This window comes from Narcine bancroftii, chromosome 5, assembly GCF_036971445.1.
Source record: "Narcine bancroftii isolate sNarBan1 chromosome 5, sNarBan1.hap1, whole genome shotgun sequence".
NCBI lineage: Eukaryota > Metazoa > Chordata > Chondrichthyes > Torpediniformes > Narcinidae > Narcine > Narcine bancroftii.
In genome coordinates, this window is record NC_091473.1 from 38,057,315 (window position 1) to 38,082,708 (window position 25,394).

Sequence of the window (25,394 nt, forward strand, 5' to 3'; positions counted from 1 at the left end):
AACTGGTCCACAAGGTGAGAGACCATGGGATCCAACGCAAGTTGGATCCAACTGGCTTGGTAACATTAAAGACTGACATTAGAGGGATGTTTTTGTGATTGGAAGCCTATGACTGGTCTCCTATTTGTTTTAAACATCAACATTTTGAAAGTGAATGGAGCAGGTATGATTAGTAAATATGAAGACAATACAATAACTAGTGTTGATTGATGGAGAGGCTAAGAGTTACTGGACAATGAAGATTGTGCTTTCTGAACATGAGTATATTTTATGAATTTGGAGCTTCTAATCATTAAAATCACCTTAAAATTTTTGTATCACATACTTTTTTTTAAAAAAAATAGCCTGTTTTGTGATTTCCTGTCATATTTTCAACATCCTTCAAGCATACAAAGCCATAAAGTGCAACATGTCATTGGACTTCTTCCCTGCTAATCTTGGTGTGGTCAGTGATGAACATGGTGAAAGGTTTCACCAGGACATTACAACCATGGAAAAGCAGTATCAGGGCAACTCAAATCCATCAATGCTGGTCAACTATTGTTGGACACTGACATGAGAGGCATCAGATGTTAAGTACAAATTAAAATCAGCAGCAAAACGTTTTTAGGTCAGTTGAACTTACACAATGTGTCAGCGTCATTGAATTTAGCATGTTTAATAGCATAAAAGTTGGGGTTTTTTCCCCCAACTTCCTATGTGATGCAGCAAATCTGAAATTATCTTTGTGTTCAGCTTGAAGTTGTCTATGATAATCCCCAATTTTGTTTCAGGAAGCTACCTTTTGAAAAAAAATATTGTCCAGTGTTATAACAATCAGAAGGTTATGGTACAAATTTGATTACAGCACAGCTGGATAAAGTCTACAGGTCTGGACGCCACATTACAGGATGGACGCAATTCCATGAGAGGGTGCACACTGAGATTAACCAGTTGTTGCCTAGGATGAAGCCTTTTGGTTTTGAGCAGAAATTAGCTAGGCTGCATTTGTTTTCCTTGGAGTGAAAGAAGCCAAGGTGGCAAAAAGGAGGGTGGGCCATGATAAATGTACTCAAAGTTGTAAGGGGTGCATGTAGACTCGATATTTAAAAACTCCCCTCCTCCCACCCCATATTAGGGAGTAGAAAATGGATGACATCAGTTTAGTGCAAAATATCCCCCCCCCTACCCCCACCCCTCCCCCCAGAGGCTGGATGGAATCTGGAATGCATTGCCCAAGATGGTGGTGTATCAAGAACTTCAGAATATTTAAAGACCTAGATAACCAAACTACAAAAGGAGTGAAGGCTACAATTTTGGTGCTATAGCAAATAGAATACAGATGGTTGGCATGAACACAAAAGGTGAAAGAGCCTGTTTCAGCCCTGCCAGATTATCTTAAATGGATTATTCCTTATTTTTAAATTTAAGTTCTAAATTCTCTCACAAGAAATATCCTCTTCATGTTCACCCTTTCAAGACTCCCTCAGGAAATTATGTTTTCATCATGTCTCCTATATCAGCCTATTTCAGCTAATAGTCTTATAAATCTTCCCCAAACTGCGTCTACAAAAAACACCCTTCTTAAATAGGAAGCTCAATGCAACACAATGCTCTAGAAGAGGTTGCGCAATGCCCTATTTAACCTTCTTAATTTGGCATTCAATTCTCCTTGCAATAAATGATAACATTGTGTTGTTAATACTGTACTTGCTGTAGCTGTTATCTTTTTCTGATTCATGCACTAGGGGACCTTTCATTACTTATATTTTCTTTACATTTTCCTGTCAAATAGACAATTTCATGTTTTCCTCACATTATATTCCATTTGCCATATTTTTTTCCCATTTGTACAACCTACCTATAATCTTTTGTCGCGCATCCTCTTTGTAACTGTTTTTTTTCTATTCATCTTATGTCATCTGCAAATTTAGCAACCTTATCTTTAGTACCTTCATTGAATCATTGGGTTCAGTGGTGTTCAACCCTTTTTCTTTCCACTCACATACCACTTTCAAGTGGTATGTGCCATCCTATGCCATCCATCGGTGCTCTGTGATTAGTAAGGGATTGCTGAAGGTGGTATGTGAGAGGGAAGGGAAGGTTGAAAATTACTGCTTTAGACCCAATTGTTACTGAAATATTTTGCTTGAGAAAAATTGTCTTTGGCCCATTTCCTTTGGAATTATGAAACCGTGCACATAACAAATCAATTAATTACGATTAAAACAGTGGTTTTCAACCTTTTTCTTTCCACCCACATATCACCTTAAGCAATCCCTACAGAACACTTAGGGCATAGGGATTACTTAAAGTGGTATGGGAGTGGAAAGAAAAAGGTTGAACACCACTGTATTATATAAATCATAAAAACTCAAGATCCTGACACTGTGGCACATGACTTGCTATTTTTTTTAACAAAGAACAATTTAGGCCTGTTAGCCAACTGATCTTCTAATCACATTAAAGCTTCTTCGAACATCAAACTTCTATTTTGTTCAATAACTTTTGATGCCATCTGGCAATCTTAGTACACCTACCAGTTCATCTTTATCCACAGCATACTACTTTTTCCAAAGAACTCCAATGAATTGGTGAAAAATGATTCATTTTTACAAGACATGTTGACATTGCCCGATTGCTTCTTCTTCCTAAGTGCAATACACAAATATGCTGGAGAAACTCAGCAGGTAAACAAAGGTAACCAATGTTTTTGAGTCTGAGCCCTTTATGATGAATAAGAAAAAGCAGGTAGATGTCTGAATATGATGGAAGGCGGCAAGAGGAAAGAAGCACAGGCTAAAAGGCAGGAGGTAATTGGTGGATACAGGTGGGACGCCGGAAGCAAAGGAGAAAGAGACGCAAGAGGTCCAGCTTTTTGACAGAGAGAAGGGGTGGGGGAAATGTTGTTCCTCCAGTTTGCAGATGGCCTTAGTTTGACAGTGCACATGGCCATGATCAGACATGTAAAGGTGGTAATGAGATGTGAAACTAAAATGTTTTGCCACTGGGTGGTCCTTGCTGTTGCAGCAGACAAATGATTTCCCAGTCTGCGCCCAGCTTCCGCCATATAGAGGCTGCACCATGAGCAACAAATACAGTAAATGATCCCTACACATTCAGAAATAAAGTGTCACTTGGAAGGACCTTTTGGATCCTCAAATAATGCTGAGGGAAGAAATATAGGTCCAAGCACAGCATTTTTTGCAGTTACAGGGATAGGTACCATGGGGGTGCGATTATTAGGAAGATATACATGGACAAGGGAGTCCTGGTTGGAGTGGTCCTTATGGAAAGCAGAGAGGGGAGGAGAAGGCATGCCTGGGAAATGGAATCATCTTCTATGTGGTGTAAATTGCAGAGGATATCCTGTTGGCTGCGAGGCTGGTGGCAGTGGAAGGCGAGGACAAGGGAAAATGTATCCGTGTAGAGTTGGGTGGGGGGGGGGGTGGAGGGTGAAAGAAAGGAAAGGGGCCAGGACAGATGAGTGGGAAATAGAGGTGATGCAGGTGAGGGTGGAGTTAATGGCAGTAGAGGGGAAGCCACATTTTCTGAAGAAGGAGGACATCTGGATGTCCTAGATGGAAATCCTCATCCTGGGAGCAGATGCAGTGGAAACAAAGGAATTGAGAAAAAGGAATATAAATCCTTACAGGAGGCAGAGAGTGAAGAGGTGTGGTCTATGGGAGTTAATGGGTTTGTAGAAGATTTCTGTAAATAGTTTATCTCCCAAGATTGAGACACAGTGATGGAGAAAGGGGAGAGTGTTGCCAGAGATAGTCCAGGTAAAAGTGGATAAAGGTTACTACCTCATCATGGATGCACCAATGTATCAGTAAATGTAGCAGAGGAAGAGTTGAGGAGACTTGCCTGTGCAGGCTTGCACAACAAATTGCTCCATTTATCTGACAAAAATACAGGCATTGATGGGACCTATTCAAGAGCCCATGAATACATCTTTGACTTAGAGAAAGTTTGATGAGCCAACAAAGAAGTTATTGAGGGTGAGCTCAAGTTTTGCCAGACAGAAGAGGATGGTGCTGGAGAGGGACTGGTTACATCTGTTATTAAGGAAGAAATGGAGGGACTTGAGACCTTCTTGATGGGGATGGAAGTGCATAGGACTAGATGTCCACATTGAAAATGTAAACTAGAAATTGTCAAAGTAATGGAGAGCATAGAAGGTATCCCAGAAGTAGGTGGGAAGGAACTGGACAGAGATGGACAAAATAGAGTTGAGGCACGATGATACCAGGTCAGTGTGGCAGGAGCATGCTGACACAATGGGTCTACTGAGGCAACCGAGTTGGTGAATCTTAGGTAGGAGGTAGACTCATGCAGTGCAGGGTTGGGGAACAATGAGGTGAGCGTCTGTAAAAGGGAGATTATTGGAAGTGAGGAGATCAATGATGGTGCAGGAAACAGTGGTTTGATGTTTCTTAGTGGGGTCCTGTTTAAAGAGCAAGTAACAGGTGTCTGAGAGCTGACATCTGGCTTCAGCGAGAGGTCAGCTCACCACTACAATAGTACGACTCTTGCACGTAAAAGGAGTAATTTTTTTCCAAGTATCCTGCTAATAACATCATTAATAATATCTTCCAACATTTTCTGTTTGAAACCATTAAGCTAACCAACTTAATTTCCTCTTTTCCAACTCCTTCCTGTTTTGAATAAAGGAGTTGTATTTGCTCCATGCTAATCTAATAGAACCATCATAGTGTCCAGGGAAATTTTGGAAAATTACACCCAACGATAATCTCAAACAAAAATAGAAAATATTCAGGAGAGGGAATGGGGCTGTTTGGAGATATGGACAACTTGTACCATTGAGTTTCTCATTTTAATTTATGTATTTAAGTAATAGTTATTTCTTGATACATGTCTGACCACAAAATTCAAATAAAATATTCAAAAAAAACCTCAGAAGGTCAACCAGCACTCACAAAAAGAGAAATAGTCAAAATGTTAAGATCAAATCTTAAAAAAAGATTTAAGATAAGTTTGGAAAATACAACTTAAGATCACAGCTGATCAGACTGCAACCTCCTGATTCTCAATGACACACAGAAACTCCAGAATTATTCTTAAAAAAAAAGATCATACTTACCTCAAGTGTGTCTCGATGTGGTTGTTTACAGGTGGGCACTTTTAAACAGCCTTCATGCGTTACGGAGTTTGTATGAGGGGAAACATCATATTCATTAGGTCTGTTTCTTACGGAGTGGCTGATATCATTTTACACTGCAGCCACTACGTAAAAATGTGTAGGAGTCCCAGTGGAAAAATTATGGGATGGAATTTACATGATAAATTCAGTCTCAACATTTTTACATTGCCACCGGAGCAGAAAATGTCCTGAAATTTTCTGCTCTTCAGCAGCTGTGTAAAAGTGCCTACAAATAACTATCATGAAGTGCTAAAACTTATGAATTTGTTCAGCTCTGATGAAGGATTATTTATGGATGTCAATAGTTTAATTTGCTCTGATTATTGCATCAACCATCTCACTGAGTTTCTTTTAATACTATAGGGTGAAATCCTTCAGGACTCTGATATTTATTGGACAACAAAGCCAATAATTTGCCTTCCTAATGGAAAGACCATAGACTGTCCTGATGGGCAGTAGAACGTCAAGCCCAATCACACTTCAGGGCTGAGTGCTCAGCCCACTCCTGTTCACGTTGCTGACCCCACGACTGCAAAGTCAGATTCAGCTCCAGAAGAGTCATCAAGTTTGCATATGGACACACAACAGTAGTTGGTCTCATCAGCAACAATGAGTTACAATGCAAGGAGATGGAAAATCTCATGAAATGGTGCGAGAGTAACAGCCCAAGACTCAACATGGACAAGACAAAGGAGATTATTGTGGACTTCAGGAGGACCAGAGACAACAACCCTCCACTACACATGAACAGTTCGGTTGTGGAGAGAACCAAGTTTCTCAGAGTCCACTTAAGAAGTGACCTATTCTGGACACATAACATCTCCTCACTTGTCAGGAAGGCACAGTAGCAACTGCACTTCCATAAAAGGTGAGGAGGGCAAGGCTACCAGCCACCACTCTGTCATCTTTCTACTGGTGTTCTATCAAGACTGCCCGGACCAGCTGCATCAGAGTGTGGTACACTTACTGCAGATCAGGGGTGGCCAACCTTTTAATTTAGACATACAGCATGGTAAAAGGCAATTTTGGCCCACAAGTCTGTGCTGCCCAATTAACCCACATCCTTGGCACATGCATACTGTCTATCTAAATTAAAACATTGGCCACTGTTTGATCTACTGTAGATCATCAGATCAGAGGTCAATCCACAGGACCATAAAAATGGCAGAGAGAATCACCGAGGTCTTCCTGCACCCATCAATGTGATTAGCCAGGATAATTGTTTAAAGATAGCTCACAATATCACCAAGGTCCCTACCAACCAACACACAGCATCTTCCAGCTACTCCTGTCAGGAAAGAGATACAAAGTATTAGAGCCAGATCCACCAGGCTGAAGATCATCTTCTTCCTCACAGGCAGTGAAACTGTTGAAACAACTCTCCCCAACTCTACTATTTATTAATAACATGTATTTTTAATAAATGTATATAGGACATGCATATGGGTTCTGCATATCTGTATATATGTATAGTGTGTCTATTTACATGCACCTACTTTATTGTATTTGGACCGTGGATTGAAGAATACTGTCTTGTCAGGTGGTAACGTTACAATTGGATGATGAATAAACTTGAACTTTCCACTATTTCCCTGATGATGGCAATTTTCAAGTTCCTCCCATCTTCCCAAATACCATTCACTTCCTTTTGAAGACAGTGAATGAAACCATACATCAATATTTATTGGAAAATGTTAAAATCCAAATATGACAGGTCAGAGATTATTTAAAGCTGTTGTTGAAATAGTTAATTTAAGCTTTAAGCACTTCCTAAACTGATGTCTTCTACCATCTAGGGAGCAAAATAAAGCTGGTAAATAATCATGATATTTCCCTCCGGGTTGCACTCTATCCTGACTTGAAAAGAGACTGCTATCCCTTCACATCACTGTTCCGTCAGCATCTTGCTACTGCTTTCCCAAAGCAAGGCAGATTTGGAGAAGGTACACTCAAGGCACGAGCTCACCATGACTTGGTTCCTCTAAACCAACTGTGGATGGCCATTAAATGCTGTCCTTACCAAGATCATTCACCAAATATGAATGAATAAATGATCTTGTCAGCCTAAAGAAAAACTATTGGTCATGACATCTCATGTTCATACACTCAAAATTACTGATTGTTAATAAGGATGGAATACTATTTTTACTCAGTATTAAAATACACTTCCATTCAAATTACCTTTAAAACAAATGCAACTCAAAAGTAAACCTATTACACTCTTGCACATCGCATTCTTAAATCTGAATGGCCCCTTTCAAAACTCTGCAGAATTTGATTAAGGCGAATAATGAACTTTTATCTCATTTTGAGATAAAAATAACAAAGTGACAAAAGTGCAGTGGATGTTGTCTACATGGACTTTCCAAAGGCATTTGAAAAGGTTCCTTATGGTAAACTGATCCAGAAGGTAAAGTTGCATGGGATCCACAGTGAATTATAATTTGAATTTAGAATTGGCTTGACTGTAGAAGACAGTGGTGGAAGCGTGTTACTTCTGGCTAGATGTTGATATTATAGGTGACACAAACAAGATTGGTGGAGTTTTGGATGGTATAGAAGGCCTCAAATAATGCAGTAGAATATAAATCAGTTACAGATATGTGCAGAAAAATGGCACATGAAGTTAAAAGCATTGGTGTGCAGAGGGATTTTTTTTTGAGGGGGTGGGGAAAGATAGGTGGTGGAAAGGAAAGAGGTCCAGATTCATAGTTCCTTGAAAATGGCAGGCATGTGGCATGTTTGCCTTCATTGGTTGGAGCATTAACCACTACAAAATCCTGTTGGGAGTTTTGTAAAACTCTGGTTAGGTTGCACCTGAAGAATAGCGCGCACTTCTAGTTGCCACCTTATATGAAAGACGCGAAGATTTTGGAAAGGGTACAAAAGAGATCTACTAGAAATGCTGCCTGGATTACAGGGAGGGGTTTATAGGGACAGGTTAGACAAATTGTACTGTTTTCTCTCGAGCACTGGAGGCTGAGGAGAGCCCTTGTGAAAGTTTTTTAAAATTATGACAGACATGGACATCTTAAGACTGTCTGCCTTTTTCCTCAGGGTTAGAATGTCACATTCCAGAGGGCATGGGTTTAAAGTTTGAGGATGAGAGGGGATGGACTAAACCTCAAGTCTCAAATCTGGCAATACAAGTGGCTGGATAGGGTCAAGAACCACATTTGCAGCACATTTTCATGCAATTTTGAAATTATACAGCTCACGAACAGTGTCCTATATTTAAAACGAAATGCAAGTTTTTGGAAGCAAAGTGTTGAGGTCTTTGTCCAATTTCATTCCCTCCATAGGGTAAAATGGCTGAAACTAAATTCAACCTCAGTACTTTATCTGTGACTCATGCATATTGGAAAATTCCTAACCTGTAGCACATTAAGTGACAGAATCAAATAAGATTTGTAATAGCTCTCATTCCCAATTACCAATCAACAAATTGTGCAGAATTTAAAATGATTTAACAGAAATAAATATAAAACAAAAAAACACATACAGATTACTTCTGAAATTTTAAATTGAGCTTATTCGCCCTGCACCATTACAAAATAAACTGGGTTTCAAATTAGTAAGTCCATTACTCATTCTCATTTGACACAAATGAAATCAAGAGTAGCTAACCTTAATCTCTTCAAAGAAATTAATTGTGGCCAGAATCGCCAAAACATAGAAATGTTTAATTGCAGTAATTAATTGTTGCTTTGTAAAAAAAAAATAAGTTCCAATTGCTCCAAAATATTATCTGGAACCACTCCCTGGTTACCTGACAAACAAGATAGCAATTGAACCCTAAACACGTAGATCAAGGAAAGCAACTTTTACCGCCCCCCCCCCCAAAAAAAACACACACATGAATAGTGGGATTCATGATGTGGGTGAAAGAAATGGAAATTCCTAAAGATTATTTTGAAATTGGACAACCTTGCCCCCAGAACCATTTGGGGAAAACCATGAGTGGAGAATGCATCCATCTAACAGGCCCCCCTGTTAGTCTAGTTGCCAGTGCCTGCGAAGCAGAGTCTCCAGCCCGCCAGTGTGCGGTAAAGAGCCTGTACAACAGATAGACAGCCATGCAAGAGCAAAAACAGCAAAGTTTGAAGCCAACGCTCACCTTCCCTACTCAGCCGCATGACCTCCCGGTTTTTCCCGCACTCCTTAAAAGTTTCTTCCAATTCGGTGCCTGTGTAACAATTGGATACATCAGTCAGTCAGTCAGTCACATACTTCGTCCACTTGCCTGGCTGCCTGCGCCAAGTCGGCGCACAAACATTCCCAGCCACGCTCGGCACACGCAGCCAAAAAGTGTTTGTTCAGGTTAAACGCCGCTTTGGCCTCACCATCCGCCCCTTGATGTTTGGCGGCATCGATCCAGTGGGTCCAAGGCTGTCCCACCAGCGCCTCGGGACTGGGTAGTCTCCGCTCCACAGTCGCCATTGCTGATCCTTCTTGCTGCCCGGCCGCTCTTCGGGCCGCGCTGACGTCATCCTCGGCCGTTTCCGCCATCTTTTCGCTACATTGGGCGAGGAGTTCCCTTTCCTCTCAGGAGGAAGGAGCTGCTGTGTGGCCACCGCTGAGGTTCCGTGACATTGTGGCAGGTCTCTTACGCTCCTGCAACTTTGTATTTGTTCCCGCGGTACTCTATTGCAGCCTGAAATGGCGTTGCATGATAACTTTCAAAATTGAATAACCCGAAGCAGGTAAAGAGTTACACCATTTTTATAAAGCAGTAGCTTTTATTTCTTTTAATGAAGGTCCACTAGTGAAATTGACAAATGGTACGTTTCTTTACACCAGTCCGAAGGACTTCAGTAAGTTGGGAGACTTTCGCTCAGCGGAGCTGCTCGTTACCAGATGTCCAATTCTGTTCACTGCTTTCCAGTGATTTAGTGTAAGGTGGGAGTGTGGTGGGGGGGGGGGGATTATAGCAACTTTTTTTCCGAGCCATTCAAGTAATACTCAAGATCAATGGATGAAAATCATGTATTCTGAAAGCACGCCACTTCAAGTGTACAACTTTAAAAGTTGACTGAAATGAGGCTAAAAAACACAATTTCTCTCACTGTTCTCGAGTTGAGGCAGGTTGTTGCTCATTTTGCACAAATCCGACACAGCAGCACTTCCTGAAACGAGGACGTCAATCTCCAGGCACCTACGCTATACACGCGCGTCACGGCTGGAGCTCTCGTCCAGGGACGTTCCAAACTAGACCATCAGCAAAACAAACAGCTGGAGGCGTTGAAACTTACAGTAAGTAGAACAGTCTGCCAGTATTAACAAGACCTCCATGTAATTACTTGGAACGCAGACTTGTTTCCCTATCTTCCGGCAAAAATGCACCAGTTTAAATGCGTGGAATACTCATTTTCTTTTGGAAAACGCAGTGCTGCTGAGCATTTATTGACCACTTCTTGAATCCAGTCTGACGAGATTGATTTATTTGCTAGAGTTGCTGGATTTAGATCCAGTGACAAACCACCACCAACTAAAAATAGTTTGATTCCTGTTTCACAATATTCATGAATGATCCAAACATGAATCAGTTATTCAAAATTAATTTCTACCTATTTTTATTTTTGTCTCACACATTTATTTGCATTCTGATAATGTAACTACTGAATAGGTCTCTCAACGCAGCATTCGTCCTTATAACATTTGCCCCATTATATTATGGCACAAATTCCTCACTGGGGCCATTGTGTCACAAATAGGAATTAAAGAAAATCATTTTAAAGTTATTTATTTGCATAATACCCTGAAAAGGAAAATGCTGTACAATATAACACTGGTTACTCAACTAACAATGTGGAAAGTTGCTTCGAAATGTTGTGTTGATAATACGTAATTAACACTTAAACAGCTATTTACGACTTTGACCAATCTCAGCAAAGTGATGGATGGAGACATTGAAAAGGCTATCAAGCAGCACCTACTCAATTTGGGTTTCAAAAAGTCCCCTTGACTCAAAACCTTCATCAAAGAAATGAACCAACTTCTGATGGTGAATTATGGCACTGGGCAGAATTTTATTAAATACAGCATCAAGGAGCATTAACAAAAGGAAATGGCAGGGAGTTGTTCCAAGTATGGGACAAAGACAGTTTTATTTGTACTTTTATTTGCCCCTGTGTTCCACGTTTTTAAATTTGGAATCAAACCATTCAAATGATTAAAGTGGACATTCCAGATTTTATTCAAGTAAATCACAAAAATCTAGAGACACTAAAATGTTCGCTTTCACATACTTCGGACACCTGACCTAATAAAGGTAAAGGTTCCACTATTGTCATGTAATTGTCATTTAGAATGTAACATAAATGAAGTTATTCGAATTTGTCTACAGAAGGCAGACAGAGAATCGCCACTTTGTCCAGCACCCTCACAGAAACTGACAGCACCTGATGTTCCATGCGTGGTCTCTCCTCCAAGTACTAACCAGTCCTGAGCCTGTTTGGCTTCCAAGATCAGACAATCTCAGGCTCATTCAGGCTATTAGGTGCTTAATTTTATTCAAGGGTACTTGTGTACATTTTGATTTGACCACGTAGAAATTACAGCACTGTTTATATATAGTACCCTCGTTTCAGGTCACCATAATATTTGGAACATATCAATAGTATGTATATCAAAGTAGTCATGTTTAGTACTGTGTTGCCATATCCCTTGAATGCAATGATGGCTTAAACTCTGTGATTCACAGACATCACCAAGTGCTGAGTATCTTCTCTGGTGATGGTCTGCCAGGCCTCGACTGCAGCCATCTTCAACACCTGCTTGTTTCGGGGCCTTGTCCCCTTAAATTTTCTCTAGCCCATGGAAGGCATGCTCAATTGGATTTAGATTGGTTGAGTGACTTAATTATTCAAGAATTTTTGAGTATTTAGCATTGAAAACCTCCTTTGTTGCTTTAGCAGTATGTTTGGGATCATTGTCTTGCTGTAGGATGAAGCATCGTCCAATGAATTTGGAGATATATGCATGAACCTGAGCAGATAAGATGTTCTGCATACCTCAAAATTCATTTTGCTACAGCCATCATCAGTTACATCATCAGTGAAGTTCAGTGCACCAGTACCTGTGGTAGACATACATGACCAGGCTGTAACACGCCCACCACCATGTTTCACAGATGAGGTGGTATGCTTTGGATCTAGGACAGTTCCTTTAAACCTCCACACTTTGCTCTTGCCCTCACTCTGATACAGGTTAATCTTGGTATCAACTGTCAACAAGATCTTTTTTTCTAGAATTCTGTAGGCTCTTTTAAAATTTGGCAAACTCTTATCAGACATCCTGTTTCTGTGTCTAACTAGTGGTTTTTATCTTGCAGTATTTCTGTTTGTGAAATATTCTGCATACAGTAGTCATTGACACATCCACACTTGCCTCCTTAAGTTTGTTTCTGATCTGTGTGACAGACATTGAGGATTTTTTTTCATTATGATGAGATTTTGTCTGTCATCAGCTGTGGAAGTCTTCTTTGGGAGAATGCAGCTCTAGAGCCAGCTGTGGGTGTGTGCAAAGCACTGAAGGTGCTGTTCTGGCACCTGAAAGGTCATCAGCGGGGAGAGGCGCCTCGGAGTGAATACTGGCTCCAGTCGACTGTGGCCATAGTACCGCCAGCTGTTAGGGCTGGGGCTGCCGGCGCAGGACTATGGGGCAGGGGTGGCCGGCTAACGCTGCCCGCCCCAGCACCAAAGTCCCATGATAGCCGCGCTGGCTGCCCCAGCCCTGAAGTCCCACAATAGCCGCCCCAACCCCAAAGTCCTGCTCTGGCTGCTCCATCCCTGATGTCCCGTGCTGGCCACCCCAGCCCTGACGTCCCACGCTGGCTGCCCCTGCCCCGAAGTCCCGCGCTAGCTGCTCCATCTCCGACGTCCCGTGCTGGCCACCCCATCCCTGATGTCCCGTGCTGGCCGCCCCAGCCCTGAAGTTCCGCGCCGGCAGCAGGGGCAGTGGGGAAGGGGGCTGTCAGGCAGCAGGGAGGGGGCTGTCGGGTGTGGGGAGGGGGGCCTGTCAGGCGGGGTGAGTTGGGTTGCCAGCTGATTTACATCAGCTCACCCCCTAGCAGCTGCTTTTAGGTTGCAGCTTTTAGGTTGCTGCTTTCAGGTGCCTCAGGGACTGCTCTGATGCAGAGATTATACCTCCCCAATGAGGGTTGGGTGAGTACTCCTCGGGGCTGGGTTTTTGCACTTTCAGGTGGCCTCCTGACAGTCGCATTCGGATAGAATATGCGGCTTTACATTGAGGTATCTGGCCACCTGAAAGAGGCTATTGTCTGAAATTTTTATGGCACAAATATTAGTTTCACTTATCATTCCATGTCTGAATGATGCATCGTCAATTGCTGAGGAGTTACACATAGAATTTAATGTTGTATAAATCATTGGTGGAAATTCTCAATTCTGATCATGGCAGAAAATGAAGATCATTAATGAAGCAAATAAAGGTGCCAGGCCACTAGACTTGGACATGATTGTACAGGTGATCTTTGGGACAGAGACACTTTTTTTTAATGTTTGCCCCTGTACTCCACAGTGTTAAATTTGTAATCAAACAATTCACATCAAATTAAAGTGCACGTTCCAAATTTTATTAAACCTTATTTGTATACATTTTGGCGTGACTATGTAGAAAATACAGCAAGTTTTATAAATAACACCCTCATTTCAGTGCATCATGATATTTCAGACATTTAGCTTTGCAGGTGTTTGTGAGCACTCAGGGATGTGTATTTGCTTCATTGTGAGCTATAAAAGAGCCAGGTTTGCTTCTCAGCTTTTGATCACCTTTTCAGTCTGTAGTTGCCATTTTTGGACACGAGGACCAGAGTTGTGCCAATGAAAGTCAAAGAAGACATTATGAGGCTGAAAGACATGAAACAAATAGTAAGAGACATTGCCCAAGCATTAGGATAAACAAAATCAACTGTTTGGAACATCATTAAGAAGAAAGAGCAGACTGGTGAGCAGAATAATCGCAAACATGCCAGTGTCCCACTGGCAGGACGTTTTGCTCGAAGTGCTTCACACCATCCGATTGCTCCTGTGCACTGTGACTAACACCACTCCGCATGAACATTTGTTTGCTTTCCCTAGCAGATCGGCAAATGGTGCCTCCATTCCTTCATTAACAAGAACCTTATACCAGCCACATACATCAGTTAGAACCTGAGTATGGTGTGGTGAGCAGCACATGCCTTGAACCCCCCCCCCCCCCCCCAGCATCTATAAAGCATGAGTCAGGAGATGATGGGAATGCTCTCCACAAAGGGCTCAGGCCTGTAATGTTGGTTACCCTTTACTTCCAATAGATGCAGTAGGACCTGCTGAATTTCTCCAGCACTTTTGTGTATTGCTCTACAACCACAGTATCTGCAGACTTTCCTGGATGAATCAAGCTTCAACAACACTCAAAAAAATAAATTCCACACTATATCCAACCAAGTCAGAAGGAGTTCACGAGAAGGTGCTGGTGCTTCACAAGGCGCAATCAACAGTTGTTCCAATTTCATTTGCTCCTGTTGACTGGGAGAAAGAAGCCAATCATATCTTCAATGCAGAGGTCGTGGTCATAATGAGGTTGGCATGATCGAGAGTGAACATTGGAAAGACACTAGTTCGGTGCGGACTAGAAGGGCCAAATGGCTTGTTTCCGTGCTGTAATTGTTATATGGTATATGGTTATCTCGGACTAAGCAGCTCACTTGCTTGGTATTGTATCTACCACCCATTGGATACAGAATGTACCTGCTACTAAAAATTGTGAAGATATTCATCTGGGTTACTTTGACAGAAATGAACAAACTTGACTATTCACCACCAAGGGGGCACATACAAAGACCATCCCCTGTCATATTCCATTGCGAATTGAGAATATATTACCATTCTTTTACAGTTGCTGGTTCAACCCCCCCACCCATCACCCACTTCCATGTTACAGCATGGGAGTGACATTAAGTGAGCTGCTATATTACAAAAAATTGGCTCCACACCAACTTCTCAAGGCTATTCATGATGGACAATAAATTCTGTTTGCTAGCAATACCGAGGTCTCAAAATTAAATAATTTGGAAAATCCTAAACATTTATCTAAAAAGTATATGCAGGTAGAAAATAAAAAGTGCAGCAAAAATCCTAGTTCAGAAATGTGCAGAAGGTATGCCCTAATTGGCTATCATTTAAATGCTTTAAATATATGTATTTTCTTTTGAGATAGGGTATTGAGAAAAATGGCCCTGACATGAAATATTTTGTGTAAAGACCAAAGCATTGAGAACAAATCATTCCACACACTGATTTGTAATGTAAAATTCATCCTCATAATATCCAAATGTAATCTCTCACCTTCACAACCCTTACCCAAACCTCTCAACTGCCCCTTCTGCTAAACACTTGTTCCCTTCATTCCCTTTCGTCAACCACTTTCTCTCTTCAATCTAATTTGAAATGAAATAAGATCTGAAGGAATGATTTGTGAACAGAATTGGTACAATTCTTCGCAACATTTATACAAGTAATGTTCACCGCAATTGGGCAAAAGAAATGCATCCTTATTACCAGGATTAACTGTTTCTATTCTGACAGGGGAACACATTCAACACTATCGCTATTGATGATAACATGTCTCACCTATAAACATATACTGTAATCTGCCTATTGCCTCAATCCCAGACATCTGTATTGTGCTATTATTTTGATGACACTCCACTCCTAACCCCTACCACCACCACACTGAGCAGTATTTAAGTTCACGCTCACTCTGAAGGACTTCATGCACACATTTGCTTCTCACCAAACTACCCACTTCCTGCAAAGGACATCATTATGTACTGAATGAAATATTTTTCCTCCCAAAGCTCAGAAAGCAAAATGGAAGAGAGCAGAATTAGTTTGTATGTATGGATGTATGTATTCCCTTATTTTCCCCTGCCCTCCACAGTTTTAAATTTGTAATCAAACAATTCACATGTAATTAAAGTGCATGTTCCAGATTTTATTCAAGGTTATTTGTGTACATTTTGGTTTAACCATGTAAAAATTACAGCACTTTTTATACCTAGTCCTCTCATTTCAGGACACCATAATGTGTGGGACATTTGGCTTTACAGTGTTTGTGATTACTCAGGTATGTTTAATTGTTTCACTGGTGCAGGAATAAGAAAGCTAGGCTTGCGTCAAAGCTTTTGATCACCTTTCCAGTCTGTAGTTGCCATTTTTCAACACGAGGACCATTGTGCCAATGGAAGTCAAAGAAGCCATTATGAGACTGAAAAACAAGAATAAAACAGCAAGAGACATCACCCAAAATCTAGGATTACCAAAATCAACAGTTTGGAATATCATTAAGAAGAAAGAGCTGGTGAGGTCAGTAATCACAAAGGGGCTGTTAGGCCAAGGAAGATCTCCACTGCTGGTGATAGAAGAATCCTCATCATAATGAAGAAAAATCCCTGAACGTATGTCCAACAGATCAGGAACCTTCAAGAGGCAGGTGTGGATATGTCCATGACTGATGTCCACAGAAGACTTCATGAACAGAAATACAGAGGCTATTCTGCAAGATTTCAAATTTATTGTCAGAGTACATACATGACATCAGATACAATTCTAAGATTCTTTTTTTCTGCAGGCGAGGCAGAATTACCAATATTGGTAGTGCAAAGAAAACCTGTACATCGCATATACATGTAAACAAATAAAGAACTGTAAACGGATAATGAATGTAAACAAACTGACTGTGCCATGCAGAGAGAATAAAAAGAGTCCTTAAATGAGTCCTTAAATGAATTTGTTATTGAGGAGTCTGATGGTGGAGGGGTAGCAGCGGTTCCTGAACTTGTTGGTGCGAGTCTTGTGGCTCTTTCCTGATGGCAGCAGCGAGAACAGTGTGTGTGCTGAATGGTGTGGATCCTTGATTATGGCTGCTGCTCTCCGACGGCAACATTCCCTGTGAATGTTCTTGATAGTGGGAGCGTTTTGTCTGTGATTTCCCGGGCTATGTCCACTACATTTTGCAGGACTTTACACTCAGGGTTATTGGTGCACCCATTCCAGACCATATTGGAGCCAGTCAGCACTTTCCACCACACCTCTATTGAAATTTGCCAGGGTTTCTGGTGTCATACTCACCTCAACTCCTGAGGAAGTAGAGGCGCTGACAAGCTTTCTTCATGATCTCATTGGTGTGTTGAGTCCAGGAAAGCTCCTCCAAGATAGTGACTCCCAAGAATTTAAATTTGTTCATCCTCTCCACCTGTGATCACTGGATTGTATACCTCTGGTTTTCTCTTTTTGAGGTCAACAATCAGCTCTTTGGTTTTGGTGACATTGAGTGCAAGGGTATTTTATTGGTGCACCATTCAGCCAAGTTTTCAATCTCCCTCCTGTATGCTGACTCATCACCTTTCTTTATACAACCCATTACAGTGGCATCACTGGCGAATTTGTAGATGCTATTGTCGTACTGAGCCACACTATCACAGGTATCAATTGAGTAGAGCAGTGGGCTACGAATGCACCCCTGTGGTGCTCTGGTACAGATAGAGAGATTATGGAGGAGATGTTCTTACCAATCCTCACATGATCGTGGTCTGGAGGTGAGGAAATCCATGATCCATTTACAAAATGGGTTGTTGAGTCCCAGGTCTTGGAGTTTGCTGATCAGTTTTGACCACAATGCCGAACTGTAGTCGATAATGAGCATCCTGATGAATGCATCTTTACTCTTCAGGTATCCCAGGGCTTTGTGTAGAACTAGTGAGATGGCATTCACTGTAGATTTGTTGTTATGATAGGCGAACTGGAACTTATTCATGTCACCTCTCAGATAGGAGCTGATATGCTTCAACACCAGCCTTTCAAAACACTTCATCACTGTTTATGTAATTGAAGCAAACCACTAGTTAGCCAGGATGGACATCGTAAAGTTTGCCAAGAAGTGTTTAACCTGCAGCAAAAGGTTTTGTGGACAGTTGAGACCAAGATTAACCTGTATCAGAGAGATGGCAAGATCAAAGTGTGGAGGTGTAAAGGAACTGCCCAAGATCCAAAGTATACCACCTAATCTGTGAAACATGGTGGTGGGGATGTTATGGTCTGAGCATGTACGGCTGCAACAGGTACTGGTGAACTTATCTTCATTGATGATGTAACTGCTGATGCCAGTAGCAAAATGAATTCTGTGGTGTATAGAAATATCTGCTCAAGTTCGAGCAAATCCTCCAAACTCATTGGATGGTGCTTCATCCAACAGCAAGACAATGATCCCAAACTTAGTGCTAAAGCAACAAAGGAGTTTTTCAGAGATAAAAACTGGAAAATTATTAAATATCAAAGTCACTCAATCGATCTAAATCCAATTAATATGGTTTCCATGTGCTGAAGAGTTAAGGGGACAAGCCCCCAAAACAAGCAGGAGCTGAAGATGGCTGCTGTAGAGGCCTGGCAGAGCATCACCAGAGACGATACTCAGCACTTGGTGATGTCTATGAATCACAGACTTCAAGCAGTCATTGCATGCAAGGGATATGCAACAAAGTACTCAACATGACTACTTTAATATACATAAAAACACACCGAAATGCTGGAGAAACATAGCTGGTCTTTTAGCATCATAGTATTTGACAAAGATAGATAGATGACTTTTCAGGTCTGAGCCCTTCTTCAAGGAATAAATGGAATAAGCCAAGAGCAAGAAATCTCAGCATTCAGACAATGCTGGCTGGGGGAGGAATCGAGACGAACAAAGGTGTTAATTGTATATGATAGGGGTGAGGAGAGAATTTATTATGGTGGTGTGAAAGGAAACAGGGAAAAGGGAGAGACAGAGCTGGGGGTAGGCCACTGGGGGAGAAGTTTAACGAAAGCCAGAGAAGTTGCTATTAGTGCCATCCAGTTGGAGGTTGTACCAGCCTATACCAGCCTCTCTGATGTAGAGGAGACCACAATGGGAGCATTGGATGCCGTAGATGACTCCTGCAGATTCACAAGTGAAATGTACCTTTATGTGGAATTCAAGCAACCAGCTGCCATAAGCAACTGCTAAAAAAATCGGGGAAAATAAATACGTAAAAAATACAGGTTTAAAATTGCTGTCCCTCGCCATTAGTTCACCAATCACGCAACACGCATTCACAAGCAACCGGAAAATTCACTTATCTGGCATCTACCAATTTCTAAAGTGCCAGATTCCAAGGGTTTTACTGTATATAGTGTTGGTGGTTCAAAGAAAGAGGCCAGAGATGGATACACTTCAGGATAATCCACCAGAGATTGGGATCTATAGCTGCATTCCTCCTGTTTTTCCATCCTTCCCTTTCTTTAGCCTCATTATCTCTATCTCTCCTTTCTCTATTCCATACTTCATTCTGTTCTTTCCTATATTTAATTTTTCCTCGTTTCCAACTTCATCAATTCTCCACTCCTCTTCCTTCTTCTTGTTGACTCCTTGTGAACACCATTTTCTATCATCCATCTCCATTTTTGCATCTGCCTGAGCAATGAGTGTTTTAAATGTACAAAGAGTCACAGCAATTTAGTGGAAGTGGAAGTACAACAAGGTTAGGTTGCACGTTAATATTTGAAATCAATTATGTCTCAGTGTCTTGAACTCAATTATCTCTCACTTTTTCACCTCTTGCAAGAAAAACATTATTATTTTATAATAAATTGTTTGTAGATGCATTTCATCATTCAACTTCAAAATATAAACTAAGTTGGCGATCTTCATGACTTTTCAAATTTTAAATATAACTGGTAAACCTGTAATGTTTGCTGATATTGAAAAAGAATAATGGCATTCATATTCCAGCCCTTAATGCTTTTATATTGAGAGTTTTATTCGCATTCAATTTCATGATTTGGCCACAAAGGATACTTCATTGCAATACCTTGTTCAAAGTGTTCAGTGGGAGCATAAATGTTAATGGATGGTTAATGTAAGGGAGTTTTAACTTTAAAATTAAATCAATGTTCTACAGTCCCCCATTCATATACCTCCTAAACCTTCCCATTGGTCCAATTTCCTACTGTACTCCACATCATTCAATACGTGACTTTAGGACTTTATTAAAGTGGGCAAATAAATAGCCTCAACACAAATAAATGCAAAGTTGGAACATTTAAATTGGAAGAATAGACTTACAAGTCAAAGTAGGGTTGGGTAATTAATATATTGGCATACAAATACATCAAATATGAAAACTTCGAAGCAGGAAAAAACAAAACAGATCAAGCACTGGATTCTCTGGAGGTTAGAAATTGACCTTACAGGGATCTTTAAATGGTTAAAGGTTTTGATAGAGTGGATTCAGTGAGAATGTGGAGAAGAGCAACATGATCCCCAGGAAATTCCTTAACCCAGAGGATGATAATAATATGGAGCCTGTGGGAGTGGTTGAGCCATTAGTATAGATGCATTTAAAAATATATAAGAGAACCACTAAATTCTTTCTTCTTCTTTGGCTTGGCTTCGCGGACTAAGATTTATGGAGAGGTATGTCCACGTCTGCTGCAGGCTCGTTGGTGACTGACAAGTCCGATGCAGGACAGGCAGGCGGGGTTGCAAGGGAAAATTGGTTGGTTGGGGTTGGGTGTAGGGTTTTTCCTCCTTTGTCTTTTGTCAGTGAGGTGGGCTCTGCAGTCTTCTTCAAAGGAGGTTGCTGCACGCCGAACTGTAAGGCACCAAGATTCTTCTCTCTGTAGTTGAATTCCCAGCAATCATTTACCTGCTTTCACAACTTCACAACCTGCCCCTGCCATCCAACACCCACATTTTCCATTTTGTACCTTCTAACTATACTCTTTCCACTTTTGAGCTTGTTTTCTGTCCTCTGCCACTCCCTTACTCTGCATCCTTCCAGCTGCATCTGTGTAGCATCTGTAACTTTTGACTTTTAATACACCAATTCCTTCAAATCATATGATACCACATCAATTATTTTCCCATAAAATCATACTTCTTGGCACGTGATCAAAATTCACATCCTCAGTTTATTCCAAAATGTTTTTAGAGCCAGTGATGAACGCTTATGTTTAAATTGAAGATACTATAATCTTCTTTGACATACTTCAATGAGTAAACAAAAGATTACTTTGATGTTGAAGTACTTCTAAATTTTGACCTTAAATTTATGGATTGGAATTACGCAACACATTTTTGGATTCATAGACAAGAATAGTGATACTCAGCAAAGTCTGAAAAGTTTAGGCTACTACATCTTCTGGCTATCCATCCCATAGGATGATGATGGTTCCTTTCAGTCACTTTCTGGAGTTTGATATGAGGATATCCCACTCCTCAGAAAGGAACATATTCATCAAATCACACCCTAATGACTGCAAATTCAGATTAAGTCTGAAATTTGGCAAAATGAGTTTATATTTCACAATTAATAATTTTGAGGTCATATTGACTCTCAAAATATTTCTCAATTTATTCTTGCCATTTGGAGAGGGTGCAGAGAAGGTTTATAAGGATGTTGCCTGGCTTACAGCATCTTGATTACAGGGAGAGATTAAGGAGACTGGGACTTTATTTATTGGAACGTAGATGACTGAGAGGGGACTTGATAGAGATATTTAATATTATGAAAGGAATAGATAGACTAGACTTAAACAGACTCTTTCCCCTGAGGGCAGGGGAGGTTGGAACAAGAGGGCATGAGTTAAGGGTAAGGGGGAAAAACTTTGGGAGAAATATTAGAGGATGCTTTTTTACTCAGCGAGTGGTGGCAGAATGGAATGATCTTCCAGAAGATATAGTTGTGGAAGGGTCCCTTCTGTCATTTAAGAGAAGGTTGGATGAGTACATGGAGGTGAGGGGTACATGGAGGGTTATGGGCGGAGAGCGGGAGGGTTGAGCTAGTGGAGTTGTTCTAGTGAACTTGGCTTCGCGCTTGGCTTGAAGGGCCGACATGGCCTGTTTCCGCACCGTAAATGGTGATTTGGCTATATGGAACTGATTATGATAATGTGAAAAGAGGTTCTTTGGGTGATTTATTCATCATGAAACATACATGTGAAAATACATGCTTAGTGCACAATTTGTGCTTTTAGTGAGCAAAACAGCAACCACTATATAAAAGCTTAATGTTTCATTCAAACACAAAATTGTATTCCTATGTTTGAGAACATAGACTGTTAATACATACCTAGATTTGGTGTATTATTCAATCATAATGATGTGTGGTGGAATTTCCTATGAACTGCATTAACAGGTGGTCATGAAAATGTAACATAACAAATCGCAAGCTATGGAACACTACCTCGCATTATATAACCGCATAACAACTCAAGAGCAACCTTCTGTAGTAATTAATTCTTTAATATAGTCATGATTTTGTTCTTTCCAAAATGATCAGAGAATGTTGCATTAAACCTGAAAGTCATATCATGAACAGGATTTATTAGGATACCCATAAAGATCTAGTAATGAAAAGCAAAAGCTTGCTAGAAGTTGGCAATTTAAAATAAAAGCATTAATGCTGGAAATACCCAGCAAGTTAGGCTGCATCTGAGGGAAGAGAACAGTTTATGTTTCAGGCCATAGACCTTCATCATTACTGAATAGGAGACAAAAGATGCTTTTTAAGCTGGAGGATGAGAGAGGTATAGGTTTTAAACAGGGTGATACCATGGGGAATGTATTATAAACAAGGTTATCTTGTTAAAGCATGTGAACATAAGTAAAAGAACATGGACAAAGGAGATATGAAATGCAGAGGATAAGACATGCAAGTAAGGCTGGGCATTTCCTTCACTTCCAAGAGGGGAAGTAAAGAAAAAAAACATACTAAACCAATATTACAGATGGACAACTGATCAATTTCAGTCCTTTAGGACAATCCTGTGCTTCCTGTTTCCTGCTGCTTTGATTCTCCATCCCATCCCCATTCTGACCCATCAGTCTGAACATTCCCATACTGTTGCAATGAGGCCTAATGAAAGTTTGGGGACCAACTCCTCATCTTCCATCTGGTCCCTTTCAGTGTTCTGGACTCAATATTGAATTTGACAATTTCAACATTCAAGATTTAATTTATTGTCAATGTAATAAAAGCAGTGTCATATTACACAAAATTGCCTTTTGTCTGCTGTAAGGCAGACAAATTTTGCCATTGGCAGAAACTGACTGAAGTGCCTCTTACAATCAGAGAAAGAAAGGCAAAAGAGAGTTCACCCCAGAGACATTGAGTGTCCATGGATTCATCTCCAGTGGTCCCGTAGCCTCCGCAACCACTCAGAATCTAGTGAAAACCATTGGCAAACTAAGCTGCAGATCTGGACTTCCAATATGATTAAAAACCCTTCAGCACCTTTGGTACCATCTTGTATCCAAGTTCCAATACCTGATACCCCTTCAGCCAATTTCGAGCCAGTCTCCAGCAGTCCACAGCCTGGTGTGAGTCCCTTGACCACGGCTCCACCAGCCCATAGCCTTCATGGGTTCCTCACCTCGAGTCACCAACAGCCCCGCCGCCTATGTGGATCCTTCAGCCACAGAACCACTCATTGTTCTGCTGCCATGGTCAGATGGATGTACCAGTTATCAGAGCCAGATATTGAAATCAGGAGTCGAGAGGGTGCTGATGGCAAGAAGGGCTCCTGAAGGGCTTTGAGCACTGAAGACTCCCTCATCATGTCAGAGGTTTGGATCGGGGCTCAAATTGCCAATGGTTTGGACAGAACTGGAGTCTTGTTGGCATTTTTGTGTAGTATTACATCTGTTTTATTACATGACAATAAAAAAACAATCTTGAATCTTGTGTGGTTGCAGAGGTTGCGGGAGCATTGGAGACAAATCCAAGGAAACTTTGCTTCTCTTTCTCTGACTTTAAGGGGAACCTGGCAATGCCAATGGCAAACCTTTGTGTCTTATGGTAGACTAAAGGCAATTTCATGTAATATTACATTTCTGTTTTATAACTGGTCATATTACGATAAATAGTACCTGATCTGCTGAAGTTTCCTTAATCCAAAGAGAGACAAGATCATTCTTTCTCATCTCCTGACCGATACTTGTGATGAAAGTAAATGATCTATTTGGTTACCTTGTTTAACAAATACAGCATGACCTGCTGAATATTTCCAGTATTTTCTGTTATTCATTTGAATGCAAACAGATGTGTCAGGACACAACTAGAAGCACTGGGAGAAAAGAGCCATGGCAGCAATAACAACCAAAGAAATTCTTTGTGTGATATTCTCCCAAAATAACTCATTCCTGTTAGTTGAGAAGAATCTAACAAAAATAAACATGAGAACAAAAACTTCAATTTTAAATGCAGATGCTATTTATAGTTGTGTTGTAAAAGAGAAATGTAATATTGCATGGAATTACCTTTAGTCTGTCATAAGATTGACCATTAGCATTGCCTGGAACCCCTTGCAGCCAGAGAATGAGAAGCAAACGAGAGTCCCTCCAGAACATCAATTCACCTCTATTGCCTCTGCAGCCTCTGCATCCACACAAATCTCTAGTTCAGTTCATCCATCAGCAACCCGAGCCCAGATCCAAACCTCTGACACAATGAGGAAGCCTTCAGCACCCAGGCCCCTTTAGGAATCTGCCTTGCCCTCAGCATCCTCACAAGCCAGTATCCAGCAGCTTGCAGCCTGGTGTGAATCCTCTGACCTCATGTCACCAGCAGCTTTTCGCTTGTGAAGGTTCCTCGCCCACAAGTCGCTAATAGCTCACCTCTTTTGCATCTCCTTCCGCCACAGAGTTCCTTGCTGGTCCATCATCATGGTCATTGTCCTTAGGGTCTTGATCTTTAGAGATATACAAGAGCTTGATCCAGAACAAGGAATTTGCAAACAAAATGCCATCAGTTAAATCTCACATGAGAGTATTAATCTCATACTAAGACTGAAGCTCTCAATTTACATATGGGGTTGTCTCTACAAATGGCATTGTATTGAACTTTCTGGGTCAAGAGACAGAAAGGAAATTGCCAGTAAAAGTTCACCTTTTCCCATCTTAACGAGTTGAAATCCAATGTGAAATGATTGAGCAACTGCTGGATATAGTTAAGAAAGGGCTACAATTCACTAAACTTAGGGTTTGAATCTGCATTCGCCACTGTCTATAAGGAGTTTGCACGTCATCTCCCTGTCCATGTAGGTTTCCTCCAGGTGCACCAGTTTCCTCCCACATTTCAAAGATGTATGGATTAAGTGAATTGGTCATAAGCAGTGTGGATCTGTGGGCCAGAAAGGCCTGTTATCGTGCTGCAGCTCAAATT

At 41.0% G+C, this 25,394-nt stretch overlaps 1 protein-coding gene and 1 long non-coding RNA gene across 4 annotated transcripts in view; one reads left to right on the plus strand and one right to left on the minus strand.

Moving 5' to 3' along the window:
- The window catches only part of LOC138763274 (ataxin-7), a 132,313-nt gene extending 122,546 nt beyond the window's left edge, over positions 1-9,767 (minus strand). The window contains exons 1-2 of one of the 2 annotated variants that reach the window (XM_069937144.1): positions 9,490-9,767; positions 9,264-9,332 (exon numbers count right to left, since the gene is read on the minus strand). In XM_069937144.1, the coding sequence (XP_069793245.1) occupies positions 9,264-9,332; positions 9,490-9,655 (235 nt within the window). In that variant the 5' untranslated portion in view covers positions 9,656-9,767. Of the gene's footprint in view, positions 1-9,263; positions 9,333-9,489 lie in introns of those variants that run through there. The other variant, XM_069937145.1, reaches the window with a different exon arrangement.
- LOC138763279 (uncharacterized) lies at positions 9,636-16,147 on the plus strand. 2 transcript variants are annotated; one of them, XR_011357465.1, is made up of 3 exons: positions 9,636-9,849; positions 10,264-10,399; positions 14,463-16,147. It is a non-coding gene; the product is annotated as an uncharacterized lncRNA (long non-coding RNA). The 2 variants fall into 2 exon arrangements; XR_011357466.1 differs by having other exon boundaries at positions 10,267-10,399.
- The last annotated feature ends 9,247 nt before the right edge of the window (positions 16,148-25,394 follow it).